At 62.0% G+C, this 12,527-nt stretch overlaps 1 protein-coding gene across 4 annotated transcripts in view; it reads left to right on the plus strand.

Annotated features, from left to right (window-relative positions):
• Window positions 1–274: 274 nt before the first annotated feature.
• Window positions 275–12,527, plus strand: part of MROH1 (maestro heat like repeat family member 1) — a 50,998-nt gene continuing 38,745 nt past the window's right edge. For all 4 annotated transcript variants that reach the window (XM_030487025.1, XM_030487034.1, XM_030487050.1 and 1 more), the window contains exons 1-9: window positions 275–334; window positions 1,637–1,948; window positions 3,613–3,758; window positions 4,165–4,296; window positions 4,828–4,990; window positions 6,340–6,438; window positions 10,301–10,452; window positions 10,666–10,806; window positions 11,622–11,714. In XM_030487025.1, the coding sequence (XP_030342885.1) occupies window positions 1,927–1,948; window positions 3,613–3,758; window positions 4,165–4,296; window positions 4,828–4,990; window positions 6,340–6,438; window positions 10,301–10,452; window positions 10,666–10,806; window positions 11,622–11,714 (948 nt within the window). In that variant the 5' untranslated portion in view covers window positions 275–334; window positions 1,637–1,926. The remainder of the gene's footprint in view (window positions 335–1,636; window positions 1,949–3,612; window positions 3,759–4,164; window positions 4,297–4,827; window positions 4,991–6,339; window positions 6,439–10,300; window positions 10,453–10,665; window positions 10,807–11,621; window positions 11,715–12,527) is intronic.

Consider the following 12,527-nt stretch of genomic DNA (forward strand, 5'->3'; position numbering starts at 1 on the left):
TGGGTGGGGGTCCCCATTGTGAGACGCATATAAGGGGGGTCCCTATTGTGGGACCCATAAAGGGGGGGTCCCCACCTGCTTGTGCCGTCCCCATGCTCGGGGACCCCCATAACTCCCCTATAGCCCCCCTATGGCCCCCCTGTAGCCCCCCAGTCCTGCACGGGTGTGGTGTCGTCCGGGTCCGCTAGGGGGCGCCGGTGGCGCGGAGACCGCGCCACCGGCGCCCCCTAGCGGACCCGGACGACACCACCCCCGTGCGCAGTGGGCGTGGCTACGTAGAGGGGCGTGGCCAGCGCACCCGGAAGCGGCTCCGGGCACCGAGGGGGTCCTGGTGGTGAGCGCGGGTCCCGGGGGGGGGGGGTGGCCGGTAGCGGGAGGATCCATTGTTGGGGGGGGTGTTTTAAACCGCGATGGGGCGGGCACGGGCCCCGCTGCTGCCGCTCCATAACCGGGGCTACCGGTGACCCCTATGCTGGGGGGGGGGGGCGATGGGGTCGGTACCGGGTGGCTCCGTTCGGTGTCCCGGGATGGCACCCCTCCCCCCCGGATGGGGCTCTCACTGTGTCCCTGCGTTGGGGTAAAGAGCCCCCATGGGGAATGGAGGGGGGGGGGTGAAGAGCAGTCCCCGTTAACGGGACACCCCCCCACACACACACCGGGGGTGGGATTCGCTTCCCGGGGCCGTTAATCCCTGTGGGAAGGCAGGGAGGGGTCTGCCCCCATGGCACGGACCTGCTGGGAACGGGAGGGAACGGGGCTCGGGCAAGGTCCGTGCCTTGGCAGCCCCTTGGCCATCCCCTTGGTCAACCCTTTGGCCACCCTCTTGGCCAGCTCCTTGTCCATCCCGTTGTCCATCCCTTGTCCATCCCTTTGTCCATCTCTTGTCCAACCCCTTGTCCAAGCTCTTAGCCAACCCCTTGGCCACCCCCTTGGTTGACCCCTTGAACAATCTCTTGGTCAACTTCTTAACTAACCCCTCGGCCAACCCCTTGGCCATCGCTTTGGCCACCCTCTTGACCAACCTCTTGGTCAACCCCTTGGCCAGCACCTGGCCAGCCTCTTGTCCGAGCTCTTAACCAACCCCTTGGCTGACCCCTTGACCAACCTCTTGGCCAACCTCTTAACTAATCCCATGGCCAACCCCTTGGCCAGCACCTCGTCCACCCCTTAGCCACCTTCTTGGCCAACTCCTTGGCCACCCCCTTGGTCAGCCCCTTGACCAATGCCTTGGCCAACATGTTGACCCCTTTGGGCCCAGCTGCCTGCCCTGGCCATGCTGGTGAAGGCCCCAGAGGCAGAGCTGGGCCTGGGCCAGTGGGGAACCTCTTCAACGTCCCCTCCCAAGCTGTACTTCCCCAGGCACGTGCTCTTGCCTGGGCTGGAGCTGGTGGGTGACGGGGGCTGAGCCAGCCCCAGCCTTGTGGGTGCTGGGAACTTCTCCTCCTCTCTTTTCCTCATGGGTTTGGGGACAAACATTGGGTGTTGTGCTCAGTGATGGGCCATCACCCATCTGGGGCCATCACCCGCCCGGAGCCATCATCCAGCGCTGGGTCTTGGTGCTGCCGCTGGGATCCGTGATTCCCGCCGTTGTTGAGCTTCCCAAGTTCTCCTGATGGAAATGTCGCCCCTTGTGCAGGATCTGGAGGAGGACGTGTTGGGGAGCGGCACCGGGATGAGCTCCGGCCCCTTCCCCGCTCTGTAGGGCCTGGGCACTGATGGGAGCACCGCGCCTGCTGCCCACCAGCCTCTGGGACCTGGAGCCGTGGAGCCGCTCCTGCCCTTGCTGAGCCACCCGGCCCCACAGAGCAGCTTCTCCTGAGCCCCGGGCGGCCGCGTGTGAAGATAGGTTCCCCAGGGACCGCCGGGCTTGATCCCGACGGAGCTGCCGACCTCCTGCTGCTGCTGGGGAAGCTGCAGACACGGAGCATGATGGAGTCCCGCATCAAGCGTGAGTGCCGGTGGGGATCTCCTCCCTTGGGAAGGTGCCCCGGGGGGGCTCAGCTCTGCGGTGGAGCCGGAGCTCCTGGGGTGGGCATGGGAGGAGGGAGCAGTTTTCCATCCCAGCAATTCCCTGCGCTGGGAATTCACCCCGGGCCGTGTCCGTGCTGCACATGGCGGGAGCTTCACTTGTCCCTGCGTGGTTAAAGTGGTGCAACCCCCCGGGATTCCCAGCCTGGATCCCGGCCCCCCCACACGGATGCTCTGCTCTGGGTCGTTTTAATAAGGGAATAATTGAGTGGTTTAATGAAGCCGCGGGAAGGGGGGTGGGAGCAGGGACCCCCCAGCACCAGCTCACGTGGATGTCAACGTGACTGTGGCAGAAAACTCCACACCCCCCATGTGGAAAATGATCCCCCCAAACCCAGATCCTGTCCCAGTGTCCCCTCGGGCAGGTTAAAGCCATTCCCCTTGGCCTGTCCCTGCATCCCGTGTCCAAAGCCCCTCTCCAGGTTTCCTGCAGCCCCTTTAGGCCCTGGAGCTGCTCTAAGGTCTCCCCTTCAGGAGCCTTCTCTTCTCCAGGCTGCCCCAGCCCAGCTCTCTCAGCCTGGCTCCAGAGCAGAGCTGCTCCAGCCCTCGCAGCAGCTCCGTGGCCTCCAACCCAGTTAAATCCACTCAAGGAGGAAGGTTCCAGCCACAATTAGTTCCCTGTTGTAATTAGAGCATTTCCTAAGGGCTGCTCAAGAGTCTGTGTCAAGGGTGAGAACTGAAACAAAACCTTTTGGGGTCCTTCTTGGCAAAGCTAATTCCACACTGCTGGAGGTGAGCAGGAGAGCTGCTTCTTTCTGTCTTAGAGCTTAGAGCCATTTTCAGGGGCTCCAGGAAACCTGGAGAGGGGCTTTGGACAAGGGATGCAGGAATGGGATGAGGAGGAACGGCTCCAGCGGGAAGAGGGAAGAGTTGGATGGGATCTTGGGGTGAAGTTCTTCCCCATGGGGGTGGTGGGACACGGGAAGGGGTTGAAGGCAGAAGCTGTGGCTGCCCCATCCCTGGCAGTGTTCAAGGCCAGGTTGGACACAGGGGCTTGGAGCAACCTGCTCTAGTGGAAGGTGTCCCTGCCCGGGGCAGGGGTTGGAGCTGGAGGAGCTTTAAGGTCCTTCCAACCCAAACCATTCCATGGTTCACTGGTGGCATCTGTTCACCCTCAAAGAGCCTCATCCAGTGCTGGGTTGAGCAGCCCCCAGAGACATGCCCATGGTGGGTCTCCTGCTGCGTCAGGCCTGCGTGGGTCCCCAGGGCCCCTCAGTTGGTGCCAGCCCTGGTCTGAAACCTCAGTGTGATAAATCCTGTTCCAGCCAGGAACCTTAGAGCCAGGTTCACCTTGGAATGGTGCTGAGCGGGGAAATACTGTCCAGGGTTCAGGCTGGTTTGAGGAATGAGCCCTTGGGGCGTAGGGAAGGGCTGTGGGGCAGCATGATCTTGGGTGCTGAGCCTGGAGAAGGGGTTTGCTCGGTGCTGGTGGAGTCCAACCACAAGGGATGGTGGAGCTCAGTGGAGCTGCACACGTGGCTCCTGGAGGGGTGGATGTGACCGTGTGGAGGCTCTTTGCTCCCAGAGGTCCAGGAGGTGCTCAGGGAACGCAGGGTGTTTGTAACTTACACCTCCCTTGCTCAGGGCTTGCCACGACGCTGATGGATGCCACGACGGACAAAGACCCGCTGGTCCAGGAGCAGATCTACAACGCGCTCTGCTACCTGGGCGAGTCGGAGCCCGAGGAGATCCTGCACTCCTGCGACGAGTACCTCCGGCAGCACGACAAGGTGGGGCTGCTCTGGGGCACCGGGAACGGCCCCGGCGCGGGAGAGATCCTGCGGGATCTGCCTGCGAGGGTCTGGGGGGGATCAGCTCCCTGAGAGCCCTGGGGCGAGCGCTGGTGAAATAGAGAAGCTGCCCCATCCCTGGCAGTGTTCAAGGCCAGGTTGGACACAGGGGCTTGGAGTAACCTGCTCTGGTGGAAGGTGTCTCTGCCCATGGCAGGGGTTGGAGCTGGAGGAGCTTTAAGGTCCCTCCAGCCCAAACCAGGCTGGGGTGCCATGGAACAACAGCGATAATCTGCTGTTGTGGATGAGAAACGAGGCCAAAGTGGTTGGTGGTGGCCCAAGTCATTGCCTTTCCCTGCGTGGTGGAGATGGCAGCAGTCACCTGGCTGCTCTCCATCCCCTCCAGCTGGCCTACCCGCACCGGGTGATCATCCTGAAGGCGATGGAAACCGTGGTGAAGAACAACATCGCCCTCCTGGACAAAAGCACGGCGAAGGTGGTCATCTTCTTGGCCTCCAATGAGATGACCAAGTCAAAGGTAGGACCTGGGAGCTGCTGCTCCTCCTCTCACTGCTCTTGGTTGGATTCTTTCTACTCATCCCAGTGAATGCTGTGGGTTTGGGCTGTCCCAGTGCAGCTGTTACTGGTTCCCTTTCACAGAGAGAAGCCCTGGGGAGGGTGGAGGGACCAAGGCATGGGCGATGTTCTCCTCTCTGGGGGCAGATGAGGATGGTTTGGCTGATGGTTTCTTCCAGCACAGCACCCGAACACACTAGATGGAACGTGGGTGCTGAAAAGGACCTGGAGAGGCTGGTGGGAGTTGGAGTGGGAAGAGGCAGAGCCTTGAGAGCCTGCAGGTCCATGTGGAGGAAAGATGATGGCTTGGAGCAACCTGCTCTAGCGGAAGGTGTCCCTGCCCAAGGCAGGGGGTTGGAGCTGGAGGAGCTTTAACGTCCCTTCAGCCCAACCCATCCCATGGACCCACGATGTACTGAAGCAGCAGAGGCTCCCGGTGGGGCTGTGTCTGCTGCAGCGAGTGTCCTGAGCTGGTTTCCTCCCTGCACACCAGGAGGTGATCCGGGACTGGCAACAGGCCGCCAGCAGCGTCCTGGTGGCCGTGGGGCAGCGCTTCATCAACAAGGTGATGGAGGAGGTGCTCACCAAGTTCCAGCCGGGGATCCTGCCCCACTACTTCGTCCTGCAGACCTTTGCCAACCTCTCCGTGTCCAACGGTGAGTCGGGGACCTGCCACCCTCCTGCGGTGGCTGCTGCGTGCTGGGCGTGTGTGTGCTGCGGGTGCTGTGGGTCACGCTGTCCCCAGGAGCTCCAGGGTGGCTGTGAGTGCTGAGCCGTCCGTCGCGCTTCTCCTCCTCTTCTCTTCCCAAGAGATGGGCTGTGGGACGGGGAAGGCCGGGCTGCGGGGAGCTGGTGTTGGAAAGAGCTTTGGAAAACGCTGCTCTCTTCCTGCCTGCTCTTCCTGGGATGCTGCTGGGATTCCAACCCTGGGATGGGGAGATGGGGCAGCCCCTTGCGTAGGGTCATGGGGGAGCACGAGCAGCAGCATGAGCATGTCTTGGCTCAGCTTGCTCTGGGCTGCTCTGGGACCCACTGGGTTCTCCTGGTGCCTCCGGAAGTGGGGAGCTCCACTCGGTGCCGTAGGGAGAAGGGAAGTCCATGGTGGAGGCCTCAGCTCTGCCCCGGGGTGCTGGGGCTCATCCCTACCCCTGCCGCAGCTGAAGGAAGCGCCTGCTCCAAGCAGGGATGGAGGGATGTGGTGCTCTGTGTCCAGCTGGACCTGGGTGGGAAAGGGGACACCGGGCACGTACCCAGCAATGCCTGGAGGCAGCAGAGCTGAGCCCTCTGGCAGTGCTGGGAGCTCAGCAATCCCCCACCAGCTGAGCTCCTCAACATGCTCCTGCCTGAAAGGCTGCTGGAGCTGCTGGCCTCATCCTTGGGGAATTCTGGAGCCTCCAACACCAGAGGGACATGGAGCTGCTGGAGCGAGGCCAGAGGCCCCGGAGCTGCTGCGAGGGCTGGAGCAGCTCTGCTCTGGAGCCAGGCTGAGAGAGCTGGGCTGGGGCAGCCTGGAGAAGAGAAGGCTCCTGAAGGGGAGACCTTAGAGCAGCTCCAGTGCCTAAAGGGGCTCCAGGAAACCTGGAGAGGGGCTTTGGACAAGGGATGGAGGGATGGGATGAGGAGGAACGGCTCCAACGGGAAGAGGGAAGAGTTAGATGGGATACTGGGAAGAAGTTCTTCTCCATGGGGGTGGTGGGACATGGGAAGGGGTTGAAGGGAGAAGCTGTGGCTGCCCCATCCCTGGCAGTGTTCAAGGCCAGGTTAGATCTGGGTGAGCTTTAAGGTCCATTCCCACCCAACCCATTCCATGACTCTGCATTCCCAGCCTGGGCTCTTGTCTCCAGCCACCCCAGAAGGACTCCCCGGGGCTGTTGGCATCTCCTGCGTGGCACAGCTGGGCTCCTGCCTGCGTGGTGCTGGATTCCTCCAGCGCCAGGGCTGGGACCCTGCAGGGCAGCTCCTGTCCTTGTGTGTGCTCAATGAGCCTCTCCCGCTTCCTTCCCAGTGTTTGGAATGGTGCCTTTCCTCAACTCCATCCTCGGGACGATGCTGCCCATGCTGGGAATGGCCAAGCAGGACCACATGAAGTCTGTCTTCTGCTATGGTAAGGTTCTTCTGGATCTTCCCAGCCTGCCTTGATTTCGGATGTGCCGTGGGAAGCTTTTCCTTTCCCTGGAGAAGGAGGGATTGTGGATGGGGATGGGAATGCTGGCTCGGAGGGACCTTTCCTGAACATCTGGGGCAGGCTGGCTCTGGGGATGGTGGGTCACCAGCACTGGGATCCAGCCAAGTCCTTCTCCATCTCCAACCTGATCCCAGTCACTCCAGTGCATAGCCCAGGGAGTGCTGGTGCCCTTCGCTTCCTCCTCTGGTGACCAGGACACGGATGCTCAGGAGCCCTCCCGGCTCAGGCCGAGGTGACCTGGTGGGGCAGGAGGGAGGGATGTGCTGCAGGAGACCCTCTCATCACCCAGCCTGTCCCTTTGCTAACATGAACCTGGCCCCTTGGGAAGCGTTATTCCTGGTGGGCATTGTGAGGAGGCTGGGATGGGATGTGGTGGCGGTGCCAGGTCAGCTCTTGTCCACGCCACTTCTGGAATTATCGTAGGGTGGTTTCAGGAGGTGACACTTGTGGAGGGCTGGTGGGATGTCACAGGGTGTCCTCCTGGCACCTCCTTCAGCCCGGGCTTCCTCAGAGGCTCAAGGCAGAAGGACCAGCACCAACATGGATGGAAACCAGCCCCTGTGGTGCTGGTTGTCCCTCGGTCTCCAGCCGGAGCCGATCCCTCCTCACCAGGCCATGGTGTTCCATTGTGGTGGGGCTCCTGGCCCTGGTGCTTTGTGCTTGGTCACTGGTGAGATGTGGGACAACAGCGTCCCCAGAGCCCCGGGTGGGTCACTGGTATCCAGTGAGCCAGTGCTGGCACCGAGCTGCTGGTGCAGTGACACTGGAGGGAAGGGCTGGGATCAGAGGGACCGGGACAGGCTGGAGAGGGGGGAACCTCCTGGAGCTCAACCAGGCCCAGGGCAAGGGCCTGCCCCTGGGTCGGGGCAACCCCAGCACAGCCCCAGGCTGGGGGAGACGGGCTGGAGCAGGACTTGGGGTGTTGGGTGAGGAGAAGCTCCCCGTGACCCGGCTTCAGTGTGTGCTTGAGCCCAGAACCCCCCCGTGTGCTGGGCTGCACCCCCAGAGCGTGAGCAGCAGCTCAGGGAGGGGATCCTGCCCCTCTGCTGCGGGAAGGGGAGACCTTAGAGCAGCTCCAGTGCCTAAAGGGGCTCCAGGAAACCTGGAGAGGGGCTTTGGACAAGGGCCTGTAGGGACAGGCCAAGGGGAATGGCTTTAACCTGCCAGAGGGGAGATTGAGTTGAGCTCTGAGGCAGAAGCTCTTCCCTGTGAGGGTGCTGAGGCGCTGGCACAGGGTGCCCAGAGAAGCTGTGGCTGCCCCATCCCTGGCAGTGTTCAAGGCCAGGTTGGACACAGGGGCTTGGAGCAACCTGCTCTAGTGGAAGGTGTCCCTGCCCGTGGCAGGGGTTGGAACCGGAGTAGCTTTAAGGTCCCTTCCAACACAAACCATTCCAGGATTCCACGAGCATTGCCCATTGCCCTGCACCCACCTGGCTTTAGGCTGGTGGAGGTCCCTTGGGTGATGTTTTTGGTTGGACTTGTTCACTTCTCAAGACAAACTTCTCACAGAAGCTTGAGGAGAGCTCGACCTAAACAAGGGTGTTTGAGCCCAGCCTGGACATGGAGCGGGAATGGAGTCTGGATGGCTCAGGATTGTGTTCCCCCCCCAGAAGGGTGCTGGGGTGAGCTGGGGACCCCTCTGAGGTGGGTGTTGATGGGAATTGAGGTTCTCTCAAAGTCCCTCCGTACTGCTGGTTGCATCCCCAGCAGCATCCGCTCCACTTCCCAGCATCGGACCCTGGTGGTCCATGATCCCTGTGGGACAGGGCTGTCCCCTCCAGCCCTCCCATAGCCTGAGCCATGGGGAGCAGCCGGGGGGGCTCCTGCCCCCCTTAGGGACAGCACAAGAGCGGGGCTGAGCCCTGGGGGTGCTGCCACTCTCCTGCCGCCGGCAGGGCCGGGCTCGGGCTGTCCTGGCGTGCTGCCGGTGGGATGGAGCCGTGTGACTGGAATGATCTGGCTCCAGGAAGAGGTCAGGGAGTGACTCAGCACCTCGGAGTTACCGGCTCAAAATAGACCAAGGAGGGAGCAGCGGCTGCTCCTCTCCTTCCTCTTCCTCGTCCTCCTCTTCTTCCTCCTTCTCTTTCTCTTCCTCCTCCTGGCTTCCTCTTCTGGGTGTGATAACGTGGGTGCATTGAGCTCCTGCTCAGTGACCCCGAGAGCTGGCGTGTCCTTGAGCCATTTGGCATCCTCAGGGGCTGTGTTGGCTTCTCCATCCCGTGGCCATGAGGGCTCCAGGCTCCGGATCCCAGCTGGGACCGTGGGCGCTGGGTGCTGGTTTGTGCCAGAGACACTGGGCTCCTCCATCGTGGGCTCTGTCCCCGGGTGCTGCTGTGGGACCATCACCGCAGGAGAGGGGCCCATGAGCCCATCCTGCGCAGGCTGCTCCGTGGTGCTGGTGGAGCCGGGGCTTGGGCCGGGCGGGCTCCAGCGGTGCCTCCGCCCCGAGCAGGCTGCGGTCCCTCCTCCCGCTCCCCCGCCCCGGTCCCACTCTGCGCCCGGTGACGGGCTCTGGGCCTGCCTGGGGCGCTGGCACCACACGGGCTCTGCAGGCCCCCGGCTGCAGCGTCACCCTCCAGCGGGAAAGGTCCCCAGCACCAGAGGGACGTGGGGCTGCTGGAGCGAGGCCGGAGGGGCTGGAGCAGCTCTGCCAGGGGGCCAGGCTGGGAGAGCTGGGCTGGGGCAGCCTGGAGAGGAGAAGGGTCCTGAAGGGGACACCTTAGAGCAGCTCCAGTGCCCAAAGGGGCTCCAGGAAACCTGGAGAGGGGCTTTGGACAAGGGATGCAGGGATGGGATGAGGAGGAACTTCTCCAACGGGAAGAGGGAAGAGTTAGATGGGATCTTGGGAAGAAGTTCTTCCCTGTGAGGATGCTGAGGCGCTGGCACAGGGTGCCCAGAGAAGCTGTGGCTGCCCCATCCCTGGCAGTGTCCAAGGCCAGGTTGGACACAGGGGCTTGGAGCAACCTGCTCTAGTGGAAGGTGTCCCTGCCCGGGGCAGGGGTTGGAGCTGGAGGAGCTTTAAGGTCCCTCCCAACACAAACCCTTCCATGATCCTATGAAGTAAAACAAGGGGATTGTTTTTGGCCCTTGGGTGCTGAGACCTTCTCCTGGTGTTTGGTGATGCCTTCACTGCCCCGGGAACCCCGTAAAGCTGTGGCAGAGCCGTCCCCAGGGGTTGGAGGTGGCAGATGGGTGTCCCCTGCAGTCTGTAGCTGAGCCTTTCATCCGAGCCAGGATTGCCCTTTGCATGAACATGCTCTGGGCACGGGGCTGGTTCTCAGGAGGAGAAGAGCTTGTGCTCACATGCCCTGGATGAACTCATGGAGATGTGGAGCTCTGGCTTCTCTGTGCCTCCAAGGGATGCAGGGATGGGATGAGGAGCTCCTCCAGATGAGGAGGGCTGTAATTCTTGGCCACCCTTGCTGCTAAGCATGGGTAGAATTAACCCATGGAGCAAACACAGGCTCCTGTGGGGCCCCCCCGTTTTATCCCCACAGTCAGGATCTCATGGTTGGGGTCTGCAGTTGGGTCTCTACAGTTGGGTCCCAGCAGTTGGGTCCCTGCGGTTGGGTCCCTGCGGTTGGGTCCCTGTGGTTGGGTCCCTGTGGTTGGCTGTATCAGCAGGCAGCCCCAAGCAGTGTGTAGCTCTGCTGTGGCCGCCTGCCAGGAAGAGTCCTGGCACGTCTCCATCCCTTGGGATGCTGCCAGTGAGCAGCACGTCACCCATCTGGTGCTGGTGAGGCTACAGCAAACAGTGTCTGTCGTGTGGGCTGTCCCCCAGCTCTGCAGCACTTCAGTGAGAGCATCCAGGAGTACCTGGCGAACCTGGACAAGGCCCCGGACCCCACGGTCAGGAAGGACACCTTCTCCAACGAGATCTTCAGTGCCTACGAAGTGCTCTTCAACAGTTGGCTGCAGCACCGGGAGGCCAAGGTGATGGATGGGGGGCAGGACCTCCCTGGGTGTGGAGCGGGGGGTTCTTAGTCTGATGTTGGCCTTGGATCATCATTGCTGTGCCCTTTCGTAAGGACGTGGTCCCTGCGCTGCCCAGAGGCTCCCGGGAGCACCAGAGCAGCTCCGGAGCGGTGGAATGAAGCATCCATCCAGGCTCTGGATCACACTGTTGATGCTCAGTCTCTCCCACAGCTGAGACTGGCCGTGGTGGAGGCCATAGGACCCATGAGTCACCTCATGCCTGGGGAGAAGCTGGAGGAGCAGCTCCCTAAGCTCATTCCAGGCATCCTCGCGCTCTACAAGAAGCACACAGAGGCCTTCTACATATCCAAGGTGAGCCCTGTGGGGTTTGGGGGGGTGACATCCCTCCGCCCGCTGCCACGGGTCAGGCTGTGGTCCAGGGATGCAGGAGGGACATCGAGCAGGGCTCTGCGCACCCCAGAGAGCAGCATGTGGAAGCAGGAGCAGCAAAGTAGACTTAGTCCTTATTTTGGGATGGTGTCCAGCAGCTCATGCCATGCCCCTGCCCAACCACACTGGGCTGAAGCTGCCTCTTACGTGTGAGAATCCTTCTCCCAACATCATGATCCCTCATGAGCCCAAGGCTTGGGTGGTTGTGCCCAGTGATGAGGAGGATGGAGCCGGCTGCTGCTGTCTTATAGGGTCATGGAGTGGTTTGGGTTGGAGGGACCTTAAAGCTCATCCAGTTCCAACCCCCTGCCCCGGGCAGGGATACCTTCACTAGAGCAGGTTGCTCCAAGCCCCTGTGTCCAACCTGGCCTTGAACACTGCCAGGGATGGGGCAGCCACAGCTTCTCTGGGCACCCTGTGCCAGCGCCTCAGCACCCTCACAGGGAAGAGCTTCTGCCTCAGAGCTCATCTCAGTCTCCCCTCTGGCAGGTTAAAGCCATTCCCCTTGGCCTGTCCCTACAGGCCCTTGTCCAAAGCCCCTCTCCAGGTTTCCTGGAGCCTCTTTAGGCCCTGGAGCTGCTCTAAGCTCTCCCCAGTGCCCCTCGTGGCAGACGGATCCTGCTGCCTCCGTGGCGGGTTCATGCTCCCTCCCTTGGGCTGGTGTCACACGGGGCTCAGCACCCTCTGCCCTCCCCGGCGCCCGTTTCCTGACCCCCCCCCGGTCTCTCTCTGGGCAGAGCCTCTGCCAGATTCTGGAAGCTTCCGTCAACATCGGCAGCCGCAGCCTGGACGTGCAGCTCGACTCGCTCCTGGGCACGCTGCACCCACAGGTAGGGGCTGGGCAGGGCGATGGTGGAGGGTGAGGTGGGACATTGGCCGTGAGCTTGGGTTGGGGGCTCGAGGCTTCCCCTGGCACAGCCTGGGCTGGGTGTGCAGCCTGCTCGGTGCTTCTGCCCGTGGCTGTGTCCCTCAGAGGCTCCTCCGCTGCTCCCCAGTGGTGATCCCAGCTCCCGGGCTCTGGTATCCTGGGATGTATCCAATACAGAGTCATGGGATGGTTTGTGCTGAAGGGACCTTAAAGCTCCTCCAGCTCCAACCCCTGCCCCGGGCAGGGACCCCTTCCACTGGAGCAGGTTGCTCCAAGCCCCTGTGTCCAACCTGGCCTTGAACACTGCCAGGGATGGGGCAGCCACAGCTTCTCCCTTCAACCCTTCCAGTGTCCCAGCACCCTCATGGGGAAGAACTTCTTCCCAAGATCCCATCCAACTCCTCCCTCTTCCAGTTGGAGTCGTTCCTCCTCATCCCATCCCTGCATCCCTTGTCCAAAGCCCCTCTCCAGGTTTCCTGGAGCCCCTTTAGGCACTGGAGCTGCTCTAAGGTCTCCCCTTCCCGCAGCAGAGGGGCAGGATCCCCTCCCTGAGCTGCTGCTCACGCTCTGGGGGTGCAGCCCAGCTCAGGTACTATTTAACCACCCATGAGTGTGACATTGTCCATGTCAGAGGTTGTCCTTTGAACAGACACTTGACCCAAGTGGTGCCTGAGAATTGGACACAACAAGGGTGCTGGTTGTAGGAACAACTGCTCCATGGTGGGCTCTGTCAGGCACAGGCTGCTCGGGGGCTGCTCAGGGGCTGTGGGATGCA

This window comes from Strigops habroptila, chromosome 1 (genome assembly GCF_004027225.2).
Source record: "Strigops habroptila isolate Jane chromosome 1, bStrHab1.2.pri, whole genome shotgun sequence".
NCBI lineage: Eukaryota > Metazoa > Chordata > Aves > Psittaciformes > Psittacidae > Strigops > Strigops habroptila.